Source organism: Centrocercus urophasianus, unplaced genomic scaffold, assembly GCF_019232065.1.
Source record: "Centrocercus urophasianus isolate 14NV4802_14NV808 unplaced genomic scaffold, USGS_Curo_1.0 seq_30, whole genome shotgun sequence".
In the NCBI taxonomy this organism is placed as follows: domain Eukaryota; kingdom Metazoa; phylum Chordata; class Aves; order Galliformes; family Phasianidae; genus Centrocercus; species Centrocercus urophasianus.
The window spans coordinates 9,925,972-9,948,979 of record NW_024884867.1 but is presented as its reverse complement, the minus strand read 5'-3'; the positions used below and the strand labels follow the sequence as shown (position 1 = coordinate 9,948,979).

Genomic DNA, 23,008 nt, shown 5'->3' with positions numbered 1-23,008 from the left:
CAAATATCTGAACAGACTTTACAGAGTGAAAGGAAAAAGAGTGGCTTGGATAGATAAAGGCAAAGAAAATCAGAAAATCAGCGTGGAGAAGCAGAGGAGCACCAGACATTCTACACAGTACAGAACAATAATCACCCTGACCTCTCTTTGAAAATAGAAACAAAGTATTTCAAACTTGCTTCTTCCCACAAGTCTGACTTAAGACCTATTTGATAAAGAAAAATCTACACATTTCATTCAGTTTCAAGCTCTTCCAAGTTCTGAAGACGACTTGACTAAAACTTCAGTACACATCACTTGTGTATCATTTGTCAGAAGGATTTCTTTCATAACTATGAAAACCTGCTTCTGAACTCAACTGAAAGAGTCGAGTTCAAACCTTTGGAGTATTTATTAATTTATGATGTTAGTAACTGAATGTTTAGATACATTTCTTAAGCTACAAGGCATACCTTGCTGTGTTACTGCTGTGGAAGTTGGCACCCCTGCTTGATGCTGGTTTCCTAAAGCATTCAGAGCATTCTGAACAGTTCCAGCTTGGGAAACCGTCTGCATGACAACAGGACCCTGAGGTCTCAAATACTGCTGACCCGGTGCTGAAACTATCTGAAGAACACTTCCTGCAATGAAGGATTTTTAAAAACATTAAACTGGAGGAGTGTAAAAGGACCAATAAAGTTCTGTACCAAAAGATACTGCTGTGTCATGGTTCTATGTTTTTTTTGTTCTGGGGTTTCAGTATTCCACATCAAAACATCACGTAGTGTACGGGGCATTAAAGTGTCACTGCCCCAATCCCAGGTTCCCATCCCTGTACATTACAGCAGTCACGGGATCTGGCCCTTCCAGGTGGGGGGGGGGGGGGCTCTCTTGCTGCCTTGCAGTGGGTGCTGCAGGTGCTTTCCCAGCTGTTCCAAGCTGTTCAGGTTTGACTCGGTCCCGGGAACTCTCTTTCTCATCTTGTCTGATTTATTAACCTCAATTTCAATTAAATTGTATTGTGTTAGCTTGTATTCCAATATTATAGTAAAATAAGTTTTCCTCCACAGATTGTTGCCGCTGCTCTTTCCCTCTCTTCCTTCCTTCCCATTTTTGTGGGACTCGGGGGGGCAGAGGCCTGTTGCCCCGTCACGGACATCGATTGATCTGGTCAACTCCGTGACATGCTGCTACAAACTACTTCAAGTTATGCCATAAACACATGGGGAGAAAATTAACAACTATTTAAAATTCCATCATCTCTACCAGGAGAGATCATCTTTGTCTCCTGCCAGAGATTATTAACGAAGCCTTTACATTTTTATAAAACAGGAGTTTCATATATTCAGGGTATCACTATCGCTCTGGTTCTAGCTACTTTATATGGAGTTTGGACAAAACCCTCAATCAGGGTTTCATCTATTGATGATTTCTGCCACAGCAAAAGATTTCAGATTCTCCTGAATATGGCGACCCATGACACCAAGAGGGTAAATGTGAGAACAAAAGTGTAAGTAGAGCATTCAGATCAGGGTAACAATAATTCACAAGAGATATTTACACCACTTCAGAACAACTGAAGAACGTTCTCAGTTTTGTGTGTTTCTGCCACCTGTTGGGTAGCTTATTTGAAATAATCTCACCTTACTTTAGCTGTATCGCATGCGTGTGAAAGCAAGTTCAATAATAAAATCTTCAAGTACAGTATTGTAAAGGAGTGTAACCATGCCTTTCACATTTAATCTTCAAAACAGAGCTAGCTCCTAATTGTGTCACACAGCAAAAAGGCAGACGAGGACAATAAACACAGTAGGGGCAAAGATCTCAAGATACAGCCACAAGGGATGTGCTGCCCTCATCAAAACCCAGCGTTCTAAGTAATGAAAACTCACTGTTTTGGAATAGATACCTTGTAACTGCAAAGGCTGCCCTGCAGTGAGCTGACGAAGTTGACTATGTGACAAAGTAAACTTGTTGCCTTGGAACTGCAGTGTTACAGGGGTCTCTGGCTGAGCAATTCTGCCTTGCGCTCCTGCTATGGAAGCCAGCTGCGCTATTTTTACTACCTCACCACCTGTCAAGGAGGGAAACAAGCATTAGGAAAAACAAAGTGGGAGGAGAGCCGTTCAACACTCACAATTTTAAGCTTTGGTTAGTACACTGGTGCTGAAGCACCTTCCATGCATAATTATACTCAGTGCATCAAAAGTGTCATATAGAAGTTAAGCAGGTATTGCTTTCTGTATTTGTTGGACAAACTGGAAAAAAGCTGATTGTTTAAAAGCTAAGAACATCAACATTTTAGAAGCTGTCACTTTCTTAGCAAAGACATAAGAGCGACCTGAAAACTCATGTGACACTTTGTAACAGGACAAGTATAGACATTGAAGTGATTTCCACTGCCTTTTCAAGAGCATAAAGGAAGACACAAAAACTTGCTATGTATGTAGCAATATAAATACACATTAAAAATAGGTTTCATCAGCAAATTTCAGATTAATTCATATTTCAAGCAATCTGCACTTAGACAAACCAAAAAGCTGTAAAGTGATGAGGACCAAGCTTTTTGTGTTTTAAATGCAGAATGGTTGGAGGCATGTAAGCATTAAGTTTTATGATCTTGAGAAAAGACTGTTGTGAGATTTTAGCTTTTGTAAAGGCAGCGCGTTACCCCAGAGATAAATTAATACATCAGTGCTCTACTCTACACACATGCTAATAGGCAGTGCACATCCAACCTTAAAGCAAAGCCTCATTGCTTTTCTCTGCCTAACAGTTGCTACGCTCCTCTCTGTGAGAGGCCTTTAGCAGATGGATTAGTGTTGAATACGAAAGGAACAATTAGGATAGAGCTAAAACGTTTGGTCTGAAGGAAATCTTGCCAGCAGAAGAAACATGCAGAAATAGGAGATTAAGTTGACACCGCTAATGTATGTCCACAGCAATTCTATTGTTTCTTATCCAATTTTCGATTTTCCTTGGTCAAAAGCAACATACTGAGCAAGGCTAATCAGAAGAGTGAAAAAAAACAACGATTTCTGTACACATTTTAGGGTGCCTAGTAACTTAACCTCGTTGTAGTTAAAAGGTGGGAGAAACCTCGAAAGGGGAGGCCACTTACTAGGCAACCGTGCCTGGGCCTGGGAGGTGAGGACCAGCCTCTGAGGCAGCACACTCTGTTGGATGGTGTGCGGGGGGGGCTGTGGCTGGGCCTGGCCCAGCTGGGAGGCCTGTGCTGCGGTCTGGCCCCGCTGTTTCACAGGATGGGCTGTGCTAGTTGCTGTGGTGAAGGTCGCTGCGGGCTGGTGTCTTGGAGCACTGGTGGAAGCCTGAGTTGTCTGAAACTGTGCTGCTGCAGCTGCAATCAATAAGGTTTGTTTGTGCAAGCTGTTAGAGGTTTTAACTCCACTGCTTTAAACAACCTGCATTGAAAAGAAACCTTCCAACAGGATATTAAAACGGCTACAGGAACGGCTTTTCCTTACAGACTGGGATTTCTAGCCATGCCTCCATCCTACTTTTACGACATCATTTATTCAGTAAGCATTGTCTAAAGGTTAAATAAATACACAAATGCACTGTAAACTCCCAGGTTTGACAGAATGTTACATGTGATCAGGTTTTAAATACCACTACGCCATATTTACTCCACGCGCTATCAGTTAGGTTTCACAAAGCTTAGTTTTGCATTACACTGACAGATCATATCATAGAAAACTAGTGGGGAAGTTTACTGGCAATTAGTTTGTCGGTATTTTTAAGCCATTAGTATTCTAGACCGTTAAGCTAGAGGAAAGAGTTCTATTACCAGGCTGTACCAGTGTTTAGAAGTCTATGTGATCAACAAAGCCCTAAAACTCTCTTACCTTGATTTGAGGACACTGTAGCTATGGGTGATCTTCCCCGTACTTGTCCCTGCTGAGTTACTGTTGCTGTGGTCACCGTGCGTTGTACCTGAGTGCTCGGAAAAACTACAGTCCTGCCCTCTGGTTTCTGCCCATACTGAACTAGCTGGAACAACCTGAGAAGAAGATGAGAAGTCGAAGGCCATAGGAAAATCATAATTTGGCTCTTAAAAAATAAGTCCTGTCACTGGGGAAAGTATAAACTGATCCTAGAGTTACTACTCATCTCTTGCTCACAAAGGTAAGCGAAGCTGGCAAGACTCAATACCTAGCAGACTTCACTTAGAGAAATCCCATACACTCAGTTTGCAAAATGTAAGAAATAAAACCACCTTTCTTGCCATCCAGTCAGATGCAAGAAGCAGCAGAATTACAGCTAGCAAGTTCAACTCTCCAGCTCCAAATCTAGAAAATGTATCACTTGTATCACTTTCAGAGAGATGCCAGCATGTCATCAGGCCTTTTCATCAGAAAAACACTTCCACACAACATGGAGATCACTATTGCCGTGAAGGAAATTTTGTTACTGACAAAACTTATGCCTCTTATATCTGCAAGCACAGCTAACACTGTAAGCACAGCCAATAGGCTCAAAGAAAGATTTCCCAACTAAGTCGTAAAACAATGCTTCTTGTCAGATAAGAACCTCAAGAATAAAATCCATACTCTGGTCAAGTAAAAACTTCAGGAAGTTGATAAAAAAAACTTTCAAATAGAGTTGTATGCCTAAAAAATCCCTATTTAAATGGATTCCCTACTTCCAAAGGTGAACAAGAAAAATTACAAAAATACAAAGCAAAGCCTGAGGCGTTATGTGAATCACATGACTAGATATGTAGACAGAAACACAGCAACAGATCTACATCTTGCTCCTTGTAGTTCTAGCTGCAAGGAAGACGTGCACATACCTGCTAGGTTTGAGCTTCACTGGGTTAGGCCTAGCTGGTGGTGGAGGAGAGCTGTAGATTTCTTCTATCAGCTTTCTAGTAACTTTTTGTTTCGGCAACATTTGTGCCTCATAGTGAGTCATTTTGTTTTCCATTCCAATGAGATCAAAAAGAGAGAGGTCCGATTCCTAAGGATATTGTAAAAGTAGATTTATATGATGGCACTGACAGTCAGTTACTCTGTGTTCTATGCTGAAATCGTTTTCTACATTTTACTTTTTGATACGAAATAATAACTTTAAAGAATTTGTTCATTAGTCAAAACTACCTGAAAACATTCATCGACACTCACTGACTGTTTTTGGAGACCAAACAGCAGATGCCAACACAGGGAGGCAGTGAGTGTGCATTTGAGCCATGGCTACAGCAGTGTGAAAGACAAGCCATGCTGATCTGCTAACAGTGGTGAAAACAATGTTGTGCGGCTAAGAATTTGCTCTACCAAACAGCGTTATTGTGCTCTCTGCACTGTTGTGGTTTCCACAGAAATTAACAGGAGGCTTTAGTTCCAGAGTGACCTACATAAATACTGGTATTTTTCAAGAGCACTCGAAGAGAAGAGTTAACTATTCCACTCACCTTCCAAATATCCCTTTCTAGGGCACTCAGTACAAGAGATGCAGTTCTATATTCCAGCATTTCTGATACATATGAAGTACTCGAAAGCCGGGGGTTTATCAGATCTGGGTGATTACAGATCCTCTGCAGCTGCATCAGGACATGCAGGACACTGATGAAATGTCCACTTTTGAGGGCCTCTTGAGTTCTACCCAGTAAGATATATGGAAACACATCAATTTCATCACAGCTTTTATAAAGACACATGAAGATGTGCATAAATCAGAAGAGAACACGTAGCACAGTATCTTATTCAAAATCCTTAGCACAACCTTAGACTTTAAGTGTTTCTAAAGCACTCAAAACAGCACTACAGGAAAAATCAGTTTGGAAACATGATGTTTAGGCACCAGTGCTACCCTGAAGTCAGCTACAACCTTGTATCCCTATCCTCAGAATTCCTTTGTTTTATGTCTGTACTACCCAACAATAACCACTTGGTATTACAGCACAAGTAACCGAGGGTAAAGGCAGACACGTTTTGGACTTCAGACAACACAGAACCACACATTTGAGAAAAATCTTAAAACAGAGGCAGAACTGACCAATTACTATTTGAATTTTAGGTCGTGGATGTGAAAGCAGGCATTTTTCATAAGGCTCGCAGCAACACCGAGCGTCATTGGAGCTCACACCAAAATCTCATTCTACTCCACGGTCACGTAGAAAAACCATTCTATTGGTCATCCAGAAAAATAATTCCAGCCGTGACTTCCTAACCATATCATCTTGCTTAAGCACCAGAAATGAGAGCATCTTTAATTCCATTTTAACCCCTTACCCTGGTTGCAATATGACATCTTCATACATCGCTTTCTGTCGACTAGACAGACGGCACTTCAGCACGTGCTCGTATTTCTTTGTTAGCTGCTTTTCAACATCTCTCTTTGATCTTCGCAAAATAAACGGCTGAATCATCTGAAACATTTCAGAACTGAACTAAGAACTTCTCACTCCAAAGATGGTTTTACAACAAGCAGCTAAATTCATTTACACCCAATATATTTTACATGATAAGCCTCATAAGCCACAAGCTGAAAGCACACTGCTGTACAAACATTACTTGTTCTTTGATTTCTGCACGTTATGCTTCAAAACCTGAGCCTTATGCTTTTAAAACAAACATCCCCTCTTTCACAGTAGCAGAAAATCCTGCTTCCAGCTGGACTTTCCTCTGTCTGAACTGACCAAAGTAGTAAGAAAGGCCAAAAAGCAAGAGCTAAACCTTATATTTTCCTTTCTTCCTTATTTTCACAACAGCCTTCACTACAACTACTGTAGAAGGACAGATTAAAAAAAATGACAACGTACCCTGTGTAACCTGATGACCAGTTTATGGCAATAATCCTGGTTCTCCTCATTAGGTGCTTTTACAGGAAAATCTAGATAAGGTCTGGAAATTCCTGGAATCAGGAAGTGCACCATGGTCCACAACTCCATCAGTGTGTTATGCAAAGGAGTGTCTATCAGAAGCAAGCGATGTTGGCTGTGAACAGTAAAAGAACACTTTTCAGCAACATAGCATCATTATAAAAATGAGACCCATGTTCAAATACTGTAGCTTTAGGTCTGCCTGAAATAAGCAGTGCTAACTACGTTCAATCTAGAATAATTCATCTTTTTAATCTTGAATATACCATCAAACTAGCTTCCTCATTGCAGAATACAAGAACATACAAGAGAACTTCTGTTGAAGCATGGATCAGCTAAGAGGAGTGCTATTGTTACAGCAGAGACCACTAAAGGATCCTGAGCATTTCTCTGTATTCACACTGCTTCAAGCACAGATATATCTCTACAGCTGAGTACTGCTAAAGGGTATGGGAATTCAGGCAGACCACAGTATTCTTAGAGTTTGGTTGTTGGTTTTTTTTGAACAGAAAACTCATGAGATGTTAAGAAAGGAAAAAGCCACTGCCAGTACAAAAATAATGCTCTATTCCATACCTGCGCAGACTGAAAAGCGCTTCCCAGTGTTTCTCAGTCATGTTCTTAATTTGCTGCATCTCATCTACTATTAAGTATTTCCATCGCATTTTCATAAACGCTGGGTGGCCTTTGAACAGCTGCTTGTAGGAAGTGATACACACATTAAAGCTGTTGGGTTCTGACCATTCCTACAGAAGAGGGAAGAAGAGACAAGACAGAAGTTGAGGCGGAACGCTCTGGTATCTTACATCCTGCTACATCTTCACTATACTCTGACCCAAAGAATTCTAAAAGAGAGCCTTACATTGCAGTCGGTTCAGAAAGCAGATTAAGTACTGAATGCGTTCATCAATACCAAGGGATTACAGAGATGCTTTACAAACCTAGAAGCATTACATGCAAGTCTTCTTGTAAAGTAACTTGTAGTCCTAAAAGCTTTTCATACCCCATCAAGGTGGAAGGAGCACATAGAAATACAGGTTAAAAGTCATCTAAAATGAAAAGCGTAACGGGCTAAGAGTTGCCAAATACAATACCTGTCTCTTTGCCCTTAGTTCTCTTTGGCTGCCAAAGTACAGAAGAATCTTCAACCCTGGGCACCAGCGTTTCAGCTCCAGCTCCCATTTCAGTATGTTACAGCTCCGTACAACAACAAGATGAGGACCCCAGTTACCTACAGTTTAAGAACAGGAATAGTCTCCTGATCATTTATCTTGACTTATCTTCAACCCTGATTTTTAAAGTGAAGCATTACTACATTCATCATTAAAAGCGAGATTCAACAGCAGATGAAATTAAGTAGCTAATCTATTTGTTACCTCCAATAAACGATACCAGTTCCATAAGCTTTGCCTACTTGTGTTCTTAGGCTACAGTTGACAAGATAGTGCTGGCCCAGTACCCCCAGTACCTATCTAAAATCGTGAGATTTAGATCATGTAAATTAACATACCTTCATTACAAGCCAAGTGTGCAAAAAAGGCAATAATTTGCACTGTTTTTCCAAGCCCAGCCTCATCTGCCAGAATGCCGTTGAGATTTTTCCTATACAGTTTTGCTAACCAATCCAGCCCAATCTTCTGATATTCTCTGAGAGGCCCATATAATAGGGATGGAGTATTGTATTTCACCTGTAGTGAGAATGAATTGTTACTCCCAGTTAAATTCACAGAGCATACAACAAAACACATTCATTCTGAGGTTCAATAAACAGGAAACATTTACTGTTAGTTGTGGCTAAAATCTGCTAAATGGCACAGAAGGCATTCTTCATGTAAAACACACACAGTAGCAGGAAATAGGGAGCTTTACCGCTGTTGTTATCCTAGAGCTGCCTTTAGGTAACAGCACTTCTGCTGCTGCAGCAACCTCTGATATGTCTCGCATGTGCTTCTTTGGAGGGCTTGATCTGTCTATGCTCTTGTACTGGTCAATGCTGAGCAGTGAGTCTATGAGGACAACTTCCTTCTGAGGGCTTTCCCTATCAGTCGCATGGTCATCCATTTCTATGAAAGATAAATGACATCGGCATTGAAAATAAACTTAAGAAGCAGCTACACAAAGTAATTGAGCTGGCTAGCATTCAGATAGGAATCTAAAAAGAAACAATTAGAAGATCATAAAATAGAATCCTAGAATCATTAAGGTTGGAAAAGACCTCCAGAATAATCTAATCCAACTGTCCTCCTACTTCCAATACTGCCCACTCAACCACGTCCCTAAGAACCACAGCTACGTGTTTCTGGAACACCTCCAGGGATCCCACTGCTACCAGCAGCAGCCTCCTCCAGGGTCTGACCACTCTTTCAGAGACAAAGTTTCTCCCAATACCCAACCCAAACCTCCCCTGGCACAACTTGAGGCCACTTCCTCTTCTCATCTGTTCCCTGGGAGAAGAGCTGAGTACAGGGAGACAATCACAAGCTAAAATGAAAATGACTTAAGCTTGGGAACACAGCATTTTCTAGACGTTCACCATTCAGCAGGTGAGCAGGACCATCAGCTTTTTTCAACTTCTATAAAGGTCTTTTCATAATACCTAAAGCCTATCTTCAAATATTTCATTTTATCACCACTTCAGTGTAGAACAGATGGCAACTATGTAATAATAGCTATTATGTGTGCTGTTTTATTTAGTGTGGAGAGTTCCTTCATTGCTCACTGTTGTTTCTGAGAGTCTCACATGCAACTGAAGCTGGCAAATTTTATTCCCTTTTCATAAACTGAGTAATGAAAAAAAAGAAATTCTTTACAGACCATTATCTAAAAATATTTAGTAAGAACAGGAATAAATCTAACAACCTTCCTAAACGTTTAGTCAGAAAGTCACTGTATTTTGCATTCATTTTTATAGAGAACATGGCTCACTTAAAAAATAAAAATAATTACAGATAGATTCACTCAATATTTGTTTTCTCCTGTAATTCAACAAAGATCCTGGAGTCATTCAAGTTGCTTCACTTGTAAGTTAACATTTTCTCTGAGATAAAAAGTAATTACCTTCTTCACTGCTGTCCTCTTCACTGTCAGGTTTAGGCTGGGGCCAGTGAAAACTTTCAGAAAAGGCACCTTCATACATCTTCAGCAAATCATCCAGAGGCAATTCAGCTGCAAGTCGTTAACACGTCAGCTTATAAATACCAAAGCTTTTAATAAATGATATCATTATTTTTAATCTCACGACATTCTTCACTCGTTTAAAACCAGTCCTCTAATCAGAAGTTAATTGAAGAGGTAATTACTACTTGGAGGACAGCAGTATTTATTTAATGACACAGATTACAGAGAACACTTGGCATTACACCAAATAGTTTGCTCAACCAGCTTGCTTTTTACTACACTACAACCCAAGATCCAAACTGACAGTAAGCTACTGGTTGGAAAGGGAGCAACAAATCAAAGGGGTTGAAAGACAGTTGAAGACTTCAGAGCTTCAAAACTGACCCTCACCTCAGCCTCACTGACCAGAATTTCTATGATCTTTTTTTTGTTTTGTCGAGGTAGGAAGGTACACACTGTTAAAGGCCAATCAATCAAGAAACATTCTAATTAGGAACTTGGCTGCCCAGCCAAGAGTTATAATCCCTCCAACTAGCCAGCTGGCTGCAGCCACTAAGCTGCCAAACAGACCAAACAAATGGATTTGGAAACTGCATATTAATTGCTAAGCAGGCCTAGCTTAGTGGGCAGCTTGCTTCTGAAAATCAGCAAGGTTTTACCACGAAAACTGAAGTGATCCCTATGGCACACTTGCATACACCAAGCTCTGTACAGCAGCTATTAAGTTGCTAAAGAAAGCAAACTGCCAGCCCAAACACTGTGTCTCAAAGCCCCTTACCTTTCAAGTTCCTATAGCCCCCAACATCAGCCCTTCTGCATCATTTCAGACTTGCCAGGTGTACCACAGAACCCCTCTGAGATACTCAAGACAGCTAATGACAAATTGTTTGCATTCAGTCTGACACACTACTGTTTTTCAATATTTAACATAACACATAACTAAAACTCAGTCTGTCAAAGCATTGCTTTTCTTTCACAACAAAAAGCTCAGTCTTTCTCGACTTACCTTGCTTGTAAACTAGTTAAGGACTCAAACTCCTTCCTCAAGTACAGATGCCCATCATCATCCCATAAACAAACCTTATTTACAAATACAATAACTACACCATGTTCTCTCCTGTTGTCATAGAACTCTCCAGAGAGAAGAGTGAAGCTACACACTTACCTTCCTTAACCAGATTTGACAATTCACTTTGATGGTTTATATTTCCTTCTTTAGCTTCTTGTTCTTCAATTGTTTCTTCTTCATCTTCAACTAAAATCAAAACAAATGCTAACTGTGGCATTAAAATTCATTATAATTTGGGAAGTTTATAACTATGCATCCTTCAAGCATACTAACAGAATATCACATTAGCAGGTTTCCAAAAGAACAAGATGTGTAGATGGAAGACAAAATCTGAAAGTAGCTATGCCTAGAAGTTAAAAAGTTTACAAGAAAAATAGAGAAGTGTTACTGTCTTGAGACAGAAGGCAGAACAGCTTAGCAATGGCTGACAGTGGACCCCAGAGGCGGGTTATTTTGTAGCTTTAAACTGGGGATTTTCCTTGTCAGAAAGGTCCCCACAAGAAAGCCACTGAAGTAGATTGTTACTCAGACTGAAAGCTTCAAGAGAAGTTTAAGACCACTGGTAAGGTTTGAGAAACAAAGGAATGAGGAGAAGCAGAATTAAGATCTACCAGCAAAGACAGTACTTTGTTTCCAAGGAAAGATTTATTTCCAAGTTTTCAATGAAGCTCTTTCCACAGTTGACTATTTGATCTAAGAAGTGGATCAGGGTTGCTGTTTGTTTTGTGAAAAGCATCCAGTCCATGCAGTAACACACTCAACACCAGTGGCTTCAAGGTTTTGATATATAACTTATTCTGCACTATACTACAGACACAAAACTTTGAGAAGTGACATACCTTCCTCATCAGTCAAAGATGTGCTTGCCTTTCTTTTCCTCCCAGATGATGAGGAACTCTAGTATTCAATAAACAAAATATTTAAGATCATAAAGAAAACAAAGCTAGGATTTTTTTTTTTTTTTTTTTTTTTTTTTTTTTTTTGTATTTTTAATGAATGCAAGTGCCCTGCAATGGCAGCAATCACTAATAGACATTTAACACATATTAACACTTTCCTGGTCACACAAAAACAGAACAAAACTGGAAATACATTTGCAGTACCTGTGTCAAAACCAATTACTTTCTCCCCAGCAGTTGTCGCCAAACTCTCATTTTCATATTAAGAACAAAGATAAAAGATTTTTTTTTTTCATAGTGCATATCAAACCCTGTAATTCCATCTAAATACATACACTTTCAGCAAACTCAAAAGTAAAAGTTCCCTTTGGAGTTGATACACATCCATCTGAGTTACTTAGTGATCTACTAGTTACTCTCAGCCTGCAAAAGACCACCACCTACAAAAGCACACTGCAGAAACAAATGACCACCTCAGGTTCAGAAGATCGTTAACAGCTCTCAGCCATCCATTTTCACCTGGCCCACTTACACAGAGGCAGACATTCTGCCCCTCTACTGAAGACAGCCTGCAATCAGCCATTTCAAATGTTTGTGGCCCAGCTGTGGCACAGAGTAGCAGAAGACTTTTCCTCTTAAAAGCAGGACTGAGGCACAAAACTGCTATCGTGATTGGAATCAAAGACTCAAGTATTTGCTAGTCAACAGAAAAAAGATAACATGCAGACTTTCATGCTGGTTTGCAATCATTCCATCTCAAGTGTCCAGCATACACCACAGCATGGCCCAGCCTGCACAAAATAGCCGTCAGACAGCATTAGGCCTGCAGTTTAGCTGAAGCACAGGCTAAAGCTTGTTCCCAACAGAAGATGCAGACGCAAGCATTCTGCTTAGAAACAGGGAAGCACTTCAGCAAGTAGGTATCATCTGTGTCACAGCAGATGGCTCAGAGCCACAGAACAATCCCTCGCCTATTCTCTGCTCCCTCTCCCCACTCGTACAGATGGACTCAAGGAGCTTGCTCCGCTCATGAAGAAGTGAAATTCTGAAGGGTTCTGAAGGGTTCTTGATAACACCAGGCAAAGCACTGCCAGGCAGGCCAACAGTCATACACAGAAAGCACAGCTGAACTCACCCAAGCGCTGAAGGGGCCCTGTGGCTGTACAGCACTCCCTCTCAAGAAGCACCCAAGTCCAAGAGCTGCGCTTCCTCCAGTGGCCGGCCCTTATATGAGCTCAGGGTGGCTCCACCCCTTCTGCTCAGGTGGGGAGCACAGGTGCAAACAATCTGCTTGTGCTCCCTGGGCCAACCGGCCAACCATGCCCCTTCACCAGGTGCTCAATCAGCAGTGCTGACTGAGCACCTGCTCAAGCCCTGACCTCACCGCTCCCTTGCAGAGTCCCAGCACACGTTTCATCTAGGGCCAAAGACATTTAAGTTTGGTTTGGTTTAATGCACTCTGTAACATGTATCTAGCTATGTCAGAAGATAAACTAGTAGGCTGAAGAAGAGACAAATACACACTTTCACGTCTCACAGAGTTTACCCCTGGCTACAGCAGAAGAAATTCCTGCCCAAAATAAAGTCTAGCAATCAGTGTATTTTTTTGGTCTTAAAATCTTACAAGGCCTGATTCAAAGCCACTGAATAAATATGAATACTTCCTTTAACAGACACATATCAGCTACAATCCAGTATTTTCTAATGACAGTAACCTGTTTGTCAGCACTGTATACTCAGGGATGATGCTTCACACTTATCAAAACTGGCTGTCATGCAGGCAGTGACATTTAAGCTCTGTTTTTAAAGAGACAGAAGGACTTACCATTTCACTTTCTTTTTCCAACAGAAGGTCTTCTGAAGATTTTGCATCCTTACCTGAAAAATTATTACTCTTGATGTGAGTAACGGTTTTCAACTAAAGAACATAGAGTTGGATTAGACAGTAGGAAAAAAAATCTTTATTATGAGTGTGGTAAGGCAGTGGAACAAGCTGCTGAGAGGAGCTGTGGATGCCCCATCCCTTAGAGGGTCCAAGGCCAGGCTGGATGGGGCTTTGGGCAACCTGCTCTAATGGGAAGTGTTACTGCCTGGGGCAGAGAGGTTGGAACTAGATGAGCTTTAAGATCCTTTCCAACCCAAACCACTTCATGATTCTATTAGTCATTTAGCCATTTTACACTTCTTGCATTAACTTCTAAAAGTATTCAACAGAAAACAGAATTGGTACTAACAAAATCAAGTGGAAAAGATTACCACAACTTACAGCTCAGATCTGAACATGATCTATTAGCACCGCACAATTCTATTACCAGCAAGTTGAAAACCCACTGAATGAAACTATGTGAAACAGCAGCAGAATTTATACTGAATTTCTTACAAAAAGAAACACAATTACCTTTTCTTGAAATTTTCTTTAAATTCAAAGCTTTTTTCCTTTTCTCTTGAAATTCAATTTGCAGTTTTATCTCAACAACCTAAAAGGTAAATAAAGTCTAATAAAATGCTTCACTTTTATAAATATGTTACTGAAGACCAAAAAAAAAAAAAAACCAAAAGCCAACAGTGTGACCCACTGACATACCAGTAAGTCGACATTTTACCTGCTCAATGTTAGACCAGAAGTATTCTATTTCTCTGGCAATTGATGCAGCAATTCGCCTTAGTTTGTTTTGTTCTTCCCTTTTAGCTCGCTCTTCATTAAGTTTCTTCTCCTCATGATAACGTGCCACAGTTCTTACCATCTGCAATGCCATGAATACTGAATTAGCTTATTTCAGAATACACATCATTGTATTTCTGAAGCTTATGTTGGTAGGCAGATGTTGACAGTAGTTTTAAAATGTTAGCACTTTGCTCCATGATTACTAATTCTTACCATGTCAGTAAAGCAATAGTTGCCAAATAGCTGCCCAGGAAAGGACGATTTTATATCTGCCCTGTGTGTTTCTTTGTTAAAGACTGTAAGCAGACTTCACATATTTCATCACTCCAATTTTCATCCCACTGCTACATGAATGATACTTGCTGCGTTACCCTCTTCCCCTACAGAAACAGTTCTCTAACCGCTGCCCCTGTACTCTACATGCATTTGCAGCCAATAAAATTATCAGGTCCATGTCAAATCCAGGATATACAAAGCTGACAACATGGCTTCTCATTTAAGTGAAAATCAGTGCTCTGTATTCTCATCACTTACAGCCATAGAGGAAAATAGAAGAACAATGACCACATCTAAACAGCTTTGCAATAAAGCTGAAGATCGACTCTTGGCTAAAGCCAAGATCAACTGCTCTGATTCAAAACCGTAGGTATCTCAAGTACCTTCTTAGCAGTTGCCATCTTCCACTTTCTCTCTTGGGCAAAATCAGTCGCCATCCATTGCATTTCTTCTAGCAAATAATCCCAGTGAGATTTGGGTCTTGGAGCCTCTTGGAGTTTAGGCAGTCGCCTCAGCGACCATAAGCCTTCCTTCCTAAGTTCTGCTATTCGCTGATGGATTTGATTTTCCTTTAAAAGAAGCACATATAGTTAAAAGGATCTGCAGAATACACTTAAAATAGCCAAATACAAAAATAACTGCTCAATACTCAATCAATATACATCGACAGCAACAAAATTTTAAAAAAGCGTAACAGCATGAAACAAAACCCATGTCTGAACACCACACTAATGGAAATAACATTAAACTAAATTCAACCTATGCAAAACAGTCCTTTAACCTTTACTAGAAGAGGTACTTTAATAAATAGCAGGATAAAAAGGCTCACCAGAAAGTCCAATAAACGATTTATGAGACAAGTAAGCTGCACTCGAACCACCCATTCTTTAATAAATTGAAACTGCAGCTACATTTATCCACAGCAAAACACAAAAGAAAAATACATCTTCATTGTTAATACAACTTGATTTTGTGGCGAAAAATGAAAACCGAAAAAAAGACCAAGTTCTCTGCGATGTCAAACTTAAAGCACACTGCCTGTATTAACTGTTATCCTATGTATGTGCTAACTGTTCACAGGATTTCAGAAAAAAAAAATACTTACCAGCTTGACTTGCTCAGCAAGCTTGTCTTGAGAATTGTCCTGTGGCAATACTGCTGCATTCTGAGCTGGACTTTGAGTTTTAGGTGCTGCTGCCACCGCTAAGCCTGGGGGTTTTGATGCAATAGGAGATAGGGACTTGTTAGTTGCAGGAGAGGTCCTGTTTGTTTGTACTGGATACGTAGAAGGCGGTGCTGTGCCTGAGATAGCTGCTGGTGCAACAGATGAGGTAGGCGGTAGTATATTTGCTGTAAGACGCTGAGGAGTCTGAACAGGATCTGCAGATGGTCGTGTCAGAGTCACAGCCTGCCCAAGAAACGCATCTGTTAGTGATGAGTTTGGTATTCATCACTGCCTTAGTCTACATGTCAGCAAAACGTAACAAAGACTTCAATTCTGTAAAAAAAAAATTCACACCTGCGTTTGTATAAGGAAAGACTTCTTGTTTGCAGGCTACCCACAGATGCATTAATTTTAAAATACCTGTGTTGCGCACATATTTTCAAGGAGACAGTGTTCTCACACTGTACTGAGCCCAAATACAGATTTATTCTCACCTCAACAACGTCCACATACCTGTTGCTGTATTGTAGCCTGCGGCTGCGGCACTTGGTTGGGTGTCTGTCCTTGTACATGGATTGCTGGTGGCACCTGCTGCTGAAGCGGAGCTGGAAGCGGAGCGGAAGTCAGGGGGACGCTTTGGGGCTGGATCTTCACCTGAATCTGGGGCTGAGTCGGAGATTCCACTATCTGTGGCTGCTGCTGCGAAATCTGCAGTGCAGCTGGAAGAGACGTCATGGGGACATTCACAGGTTGCAGCCTCCCAGGCAGCTGCGGCGGCGGCGTATGCAGACTTGCTGCGTTCTGCACAGGAGGGCCTTTGGAAGGGTCGTACTGCTGTTGGCTCTGTTTCTGTCCAGTCAGCTGCACCGTTTGAGGAGTGGGAGGCATTCCACCTACAAAGCAAAAAGAAACAACCCAGATTAAATCAGAGGGTCCAGTGCTCTTTACTCATATAAAGAGGAAACCAACTGCAAATAGACTAATTTGTTACTTACTTTGCCACAAGACACCATCACTTGAAAATACCACATCACAATCACAAAATAAATCACTATTACAATAAACAATGAAACATTCCATGCACAGGACCGTAACTAAAATTTGGAGCACGGTAACTACAAAAAAAAAATTATTAGATGTCTTCTGAATGTCCTCTACTTAAAGGAAAAAAAAAAAAAGAAAAAAAAGGACTGGTGAGCAAATGGAAATTTCACCTAAAGTAACTGTATTTAATCTAAATAAAACTTAGTTCTTAGCACATTGACTCTATTGCTTAGTCTGAAGTTTGGCACAAATAACGAATAAATTTTTTTCTTGAAAGTTGCAAATTAGAGGAGGTTTTTCTTTTCACAAACCATTGGCTCAGGTCCAGAATTCTCAAATTAAATGTTCTGCATCAGCATCTGTGACGTATTTCCATGCCCACATGCACTTCCGGAGCCCGTCACTCAGCTCCTTAAACGAACCAGGCATTGCATACCAAGTATTAATTTACAAGGAGAGGTAGGTGGTGGGGCCAGGATCTTGGAAGGCCGGGAGCCCAAGTTTCTAGTCCCATCACTAACGTCTCCTTGTTAAATTAATGTGCAACTGGCATGTGGTGACACAGTACCTTGTGCCGTTGGCATTAGCTGTTGAAGCGGAACTCCTGAAGCCACACCCGGATGCTGAAAAACCATCCCATGACGGCCCACTTCAATTCGTGGTCTCTTAGACGAATCTGTGATATTCAAATTCCATTTATGGCATGGTACAATGGAATGGGTTGTTTTACAAAGCAATCTACTACACATGATTCCAACGCTAGCTCAGAAAGCTACGACTACTATACATGTGTAGCATTTATGAAGAAGATGCTCCAAGGGCAGGGTCCCTTCAACTTCCAGTTGGCCATCTCCAATCTTCTTAGCCAGAACAAGCAACCTAACAGCACCTCCATGCTCGCCAGACCCAGTCCTATGTATTGTGAGCAGAGTGCGCTGTAAACGCGGCACCGTTCACAACAAATAGTCCTGAGGATCTGTGAAGAATTGTGTTTCAAGAATCACTGAACAGTGGGCTCCGTTAACTGTTTGGAAAGAAAAGTAATAAGGAAAATGAACTCAACTTCTTCCTGAGAAACATACCTGCCGGTGCCAGTGTCTGCTGTCTCTTAAAAGCCTCCATTTCTATGGTGTTCACAGTCCCTGTTACTGGAGTCCCTGTATGCGTTTGCTATTGGGAAAAAAGAAAAATCACAAAAGTTCAATCTGTAGGTAGTCTGGCACCAAGATGTTAATTTACAAATGGATCTACAGAGACCATCACAGAACAAAGCCTTCAGAACAGTGGTATAATGAAGAAAGCAAGGCTGGTTCAATATCTGCCAGACGGTTTCAGATGCCCATGTTGCACTGATAGTCTTTGATCAGTTCAAATCTCGAAATTGCAACTGAACAGAAGAAGGTGGTTACACACAGAACACGTTTACAATTTAGTTTCATTTTTAATAAATGGATGTTTTTATTAATGTATCACCCTTTCTTTACCATTTGCACAAGGCTGCAATGAAATTAGAACAACATATTCATATAGCTTTAGAGCTGCAATAAAAGGCTGACAAGAGAAATTAAAGACTGCGTCTTCATTGTAGGATTAATTAGAAGGGAAACTAGATGAGGAAAAAGAATTTATGCAGAAACTGTCGTAATTAAGACAATACAAATATCAGAGAGTCAATGCATTTGTGAAAGCTAATCCTTTTCACTGCGAAACATCATCAATTAATTAATTCTCATCCTGAAGATAGTTTTAAGCTTACGTGGGTCTCCACCACTGTCACTCTCAGGACGGAACTCCACAAGCTTTAGACTTGAAGCATTACAGGAATAATGGCTAAGAATAAAAGATGGAATAAAAGAGTCTCAGCCAATCTGCCAATTTCAATTCCAGTTTTCCAGCCACGAGACTTGTGTTTGTTGTATTGGTTGGCAAAATGACACTCATTAAGTAATATTACAAAGAGAAACACAATATTGCTGTAACTCTAATGTCACCTCAGAGCATGTCAGAAAATGCCAGACATTTCGTTGGAGCATAAATATCATGCAGCTATGAATTAGCACTGCAAACTGAGAAGCACTGCTGGTATCAAGATGGCTTTGATTCAGCAAGTTGGAGCTTAGCTTCAGCAAGATTACGCAGTGCATGAAGACTTTATTTTCATGTTACTGCAATTGATATTGACAAAGATGGCAGGTAACATCTCCTGGAAAACTCGTTCAGTGTCAGACCCAAACAGCAGACACGTATGCAAGATTTATCAAATCAAACTTGGGGCTATAGGATGATTTCCATGTTCCTTGGGCTCTCAGTTTCGCTGGCAAGTTATTAATGCCACCAGTGCTTGTAGGAGTCCAGCTCTGTTCAGCGCATTTCTGAACCTTACTTTTAAATTCTCCTCAATTTTTGCCATGCTAAGTCCAATATTCTTCTATAAAACCTACCATGAGAAAAATAAGGGCTATCCGAAGAAAGGGTTTCACAGACTCTGTCAGAAAATAAAAAAGCAGCCTTTCTGTATTGTAACCTCTATACCCTAGAAAACGAGCTTATCTAAACCTCCTCCAGTTCTCCACACACAACTTGCAGTGAGAACCTCTACCACATCCATCTATAGTAACCACTGTGAAGAAACATTATGACAACATAGCAAAGACAGAAATTTCCCAGAAGAATCTTCTAGTTTACTTACAGGTCTTTTTTTCACTAATTTTTAAATAGAAATTCTGCCAATGTAAGTTAAGCCCAAGGAAATAAACACCAGTCTATATTGAAATTAACTAGCAGCCACCACCCTTTATCCCCATTGCCTCACTGAATACCAATAACCAGACCATGGCCACCTAGAATGGCCGGGTTTCAAACACAGCTTTCTGAGGTCTGTGCATCTCACAGCACTCAGATTCTATCAATAACTAGGAATTAATAACTTCCAACCTCTTTGCTGCTGTGAGGACGTTTGTTGGCTGCTCTACTGACACTGCCACACTCTTAGGTGGGAATTCTGATTTTAAAAACATCTGTCTTGCACCCACACCCAGTGCTCACTGCTCACTGCCATATCACCCAGAATGGACCAAGCTTCCAAGCATCTGCTTTATCACAAGGCAAACATGCAGCACATTTCAAGTTCAATGGCCAACGTCTGGCAGAGCATGAGATGCATAAACATTTGGAGAATTATTCAGAATAAGTCACAGAAATGTGCTTTGCACAATGCTCCTGAACTAATTAACAAATCCTGTCAATGCGCCGTTGGAAATCAATGCTTTCTGAAGCACCAACTGGAGGAGATACTTTCTGCAAACTGCTCCAAATGCTACTTTGTCTTATCTGCACTCTGACTCTGGATGACCACTCTCTGCCATTTTCTGGATGCGTGTCTACCTCAGGATTTTTCGCTGGCATTTTCTGAAGTGCATGCCTCCAGCTGTCTGCATCACCACCACCTAATTCAGACAAGGCACTTCAAAGAGCAGGAAGCACATCTTTACAAATCGCAGTCACGTACCACTTACATTAGGCTAAAACTGTCCTAAGTTTCATTAAAGCAACGTGGCTCTCCAGAGGTCATGGTTATGCAGCACACTCCCACTAACCATTCCAGGTGCTGCACTTTCACACCCAATTTGAATGATGCTGATCAGGACAGATTATTACTCTGTAAACAGTTACAAAGACAAAGCCCGAAGGGAAGAGCTGCTAACAGTTGGGGTTGAAGCGTATCGTCACCTCCGCTCCGTTTTATACAATGTGAGCACATGCTCCAGAACACCTCTGAAATGTCCAATGCTTCTAGAAGTACTTCTTTGTTGGTGTAGCCAGAGCCCAGAGGTGAACCCAACCACTGCCATCAGTAACGTGGTACAGTGTGACATCCTTTGAACAGCCTAGATGAAGAGTTCATGAATGTGTCAGCATGGACCACAACATCAAGCTGTCAGTGAGAGCTGTCACTGTGCAACTCACTGCTGAAATGACACTGAGAACAGCCTGCTTGTTACACACGAGTTCACAATCCACCCTACGCTACATTTAACTCTCCCTGTCCCAAATCCAGGAGGAAGGCAGTGCAGTCCATACAGCTGGTGAGGCACAGGACAGTAACTCATCATGGGACACATAGTTTAAGTGTGGGCGATTCATCTAAAAGGTAAAAACTGTGGTTGCAGGGGAACAAGGGTATGGCTATGGGACTTCTCAGACTGGGAACACAGGGCTGGGGGCAGCTGCATAAGCACTCAGCTGCTCCACTTTGAAGTATCTACCATCACTGATCCACATACAAAAAAAAAAATCCTATTAGATTTAGACAGAATCTCTGCTTTGTTCAGGGTTCTTTCATGTTAAAAGAAAAAAAGACTTAAACAACGAAGTTAAACACTTCAGTTTCTTCTTCCCAACATCTATGTCAGAGCTAATGGAAAGGAGTTAGTTATTTAAAAAATACCATTAGAGGGTTATCAGCATCATTTGAAACATTTCACAGAAGGTATCACCAAACCTTCTCTAGTCATACTCAAAACCTTTAATACATAAAGAAAAAAAAGAAAGAAGGAAATTTAGAAGAAATCCACAATTACAACGCCACAGACAAAAGAATCCATGTTATCACTATGCAGAATGCACAAACGAAACAAATGCATTAGGGAAAATTAGGGAAACAAAAGACAAACAAACCAAAGCAAAAACATTCAAGCTGAAAGTTAATGAAATAAGCCAGCAACCTGGAGACAAAGATGCAACTTCCTCAGAGCTTCATTAATATTGATGCATTTGAAGATTGCAAAGTGTTTTTGGTTTTGTTTAGATGATAAGGGATGGGCTCTAGGGAAAATTCTAATTCATCTAAGAAATATCAAATCTGAATGAAGAAAAAAAATCTGGGATGAAACTACATTTTAGAACCATTGAAAAGTACCTGAAATGGTTGCTGCTGGGATGAAAAAGCAGCAGAAACATTTGGAGGAAGCTGGGTTGCTATAGCGACAGGAGTACCAGTCTGCCCATCCTTTCCTGTCACAACCTTTACCTGAGAGAAATATTTTGGGAAAAAAAAAAGAAGGGAGAATCATTTTCTTTTTAAAAGTTTTTTTTTCTTCTTTGTTGTTTGCTGTTGTTTTTTATTGGCTGCCCAACACGCCAGCAGTGCAGACGGCCCCTCACTGAAGAGGAGCTGACAGCCAGGCAGCCAGCAGCGTGGCTTGGGACGAGCTCTGCCTCACTGCAAAGAGCAGAGCCAGCCTTCACTATCTACAGCAGCTTCCCACCGCTGCAAACCTTCCGTAAATCCAGTTTACATAAAAGCGTGGTTTAAATTTAATGACTGCTGCTCCTAACAGACAACAAATCAGCATGACAGACAGTTTGAACTGAAGAGAGCTCCAACATTTATTCAAGCGATGAGCACAGCCACCATTCGCTCTGCCTGGAGCCGCCAGCGATCGCCCTTCCAGGCAAGGGATGAAGCGCTTTGCTTGAGCAGGAAGTGATAAAGAAAGGGAGGGGGAAATAAAAGAGGAGACAAAAAAAATACAAAGAACATACTCAAAAGAAGTCTTAATCTCTCAAAAGGATTCGTCGTTTGAAAGCACACAGACTTTTGCCATCGCAGGCTGCAACATTCTGCAGCATTAAACTGACAAACGGCCGTCACAGACAAAAGAGGGTCTGAAGAGCACAGAGGGGTGAAGCCTCAACCGATGTAAATTGTAGCAGTGCCACCGATTTCAGTGACCTTGTACAATTCACAGCCACCCAAGCTCTCTCAAAACTCACGTATGTAGTTAAAAGGAAGAACAAGAACACCCAAAAAGCTGGACAAAATGCAAACCAAGGGAAAACTCACTGGATTCCAGTGTCAATAGCTTTGAGGTTACTGAATATTGAAAGAAATGGTTTCCTAGTCAAGAAACTTAACTACAAAACAGTGAACTTTCTCTACTATAACATTAAA

At 40.9% G+C, this 23,008-nt stretch overlaps 1 protein-coding gene across 9 annotated transcripts in view; it reads right to left on the bottom strand.

Moving 5' to 3' along the window:
• EP400 (E1A binding protein p400) overlaps positions 1-23,008 on the bottom strand; it is a 45,950-nt gene that overhangs the window by 19,145 nt on the left and 3,797 nt on the right. For 5 of the 9 annotated variants that reach the window (XM_042828747.1, XM_042828749.1, XM_042828751.1 and 2 more), the window contains exons 3-25: positions 18,138-18,225; positions 17,624-17,731; positions 16,525-16,904; positions 15,952-16,254; positions 15,230-15,415; positions 14,509-14,649; positions 14,304-14,382; positions 13,731-13,783; positions 11,846-11,903; positions 11,103-11,192; positions 9,878-9,985; positions 8,690-8,883; positions 8,331-8,508; positions 7,915-8,051; positions 7,397-7,566; positions 6,761-6,935; positions 6,231-6,367; positions 5,411-5,597; positions 4,793-4,959; positions 3,846-4,000; positions 3,101-3,337; positions 1,889-2,053; positions 453-620 (exon numbers count right to left, since the gene is read on the bottom strand). In XM_042828747.1, the coding sequence (XP_042684681.1) occupies positions 453-620; positions 1,889-2,053; positions 3,101-3,337; positions 3,846-4,000; positions 4,793-4,959; positions 5,411-5,597; positions 6,231-6,367; positions 6,761-6,935; positions 7,397-7,566; positions 7,915-8,051; positions 8,331-8,508; positions 8,690-8,883; positions 9,878-9,985; positions 11,103-11,192; positions 11,846-11,903; positions 13,731-13,783; positions 14,304-14,382; positions 14,509-14,649; positions 15,230-15,415; positions 15,952-16,254; positions 16,525-16,904; positions 17,624-17,731; positions 18,138-18,225 (3,664 nt within the window). The remainder of the gene's footprint in view (positions 1-452; positions 621-1,888; positions 2,054-3,100; positions 3,338-3,845; positions 4,001-4,792; positions 4,960-5,410; positions 5,598-6,230; positions 6,368-6,760; positions 6,936-7,396; positions 7,567-7,914; positions 8,052-8,330; positions 8,509-8,689; positions 8,884-9,877; positions 9,986-11,102; positions 11,193-11,845; positions 11,904-13,730; positions 13,784-14,303; positions 14,383-14,508; positions 14,650-15,229; positions 15,416-15,951; positions 16,255-16,524; positions 16,905-17,623; positions 17,732-18,137; positions 18,226-23,008) is intronic. The other 4 variants (XM_042828753.1, XM_042828754.1, XM_042828752.1 and 1 more) reach the window with 3 other exon arrangements.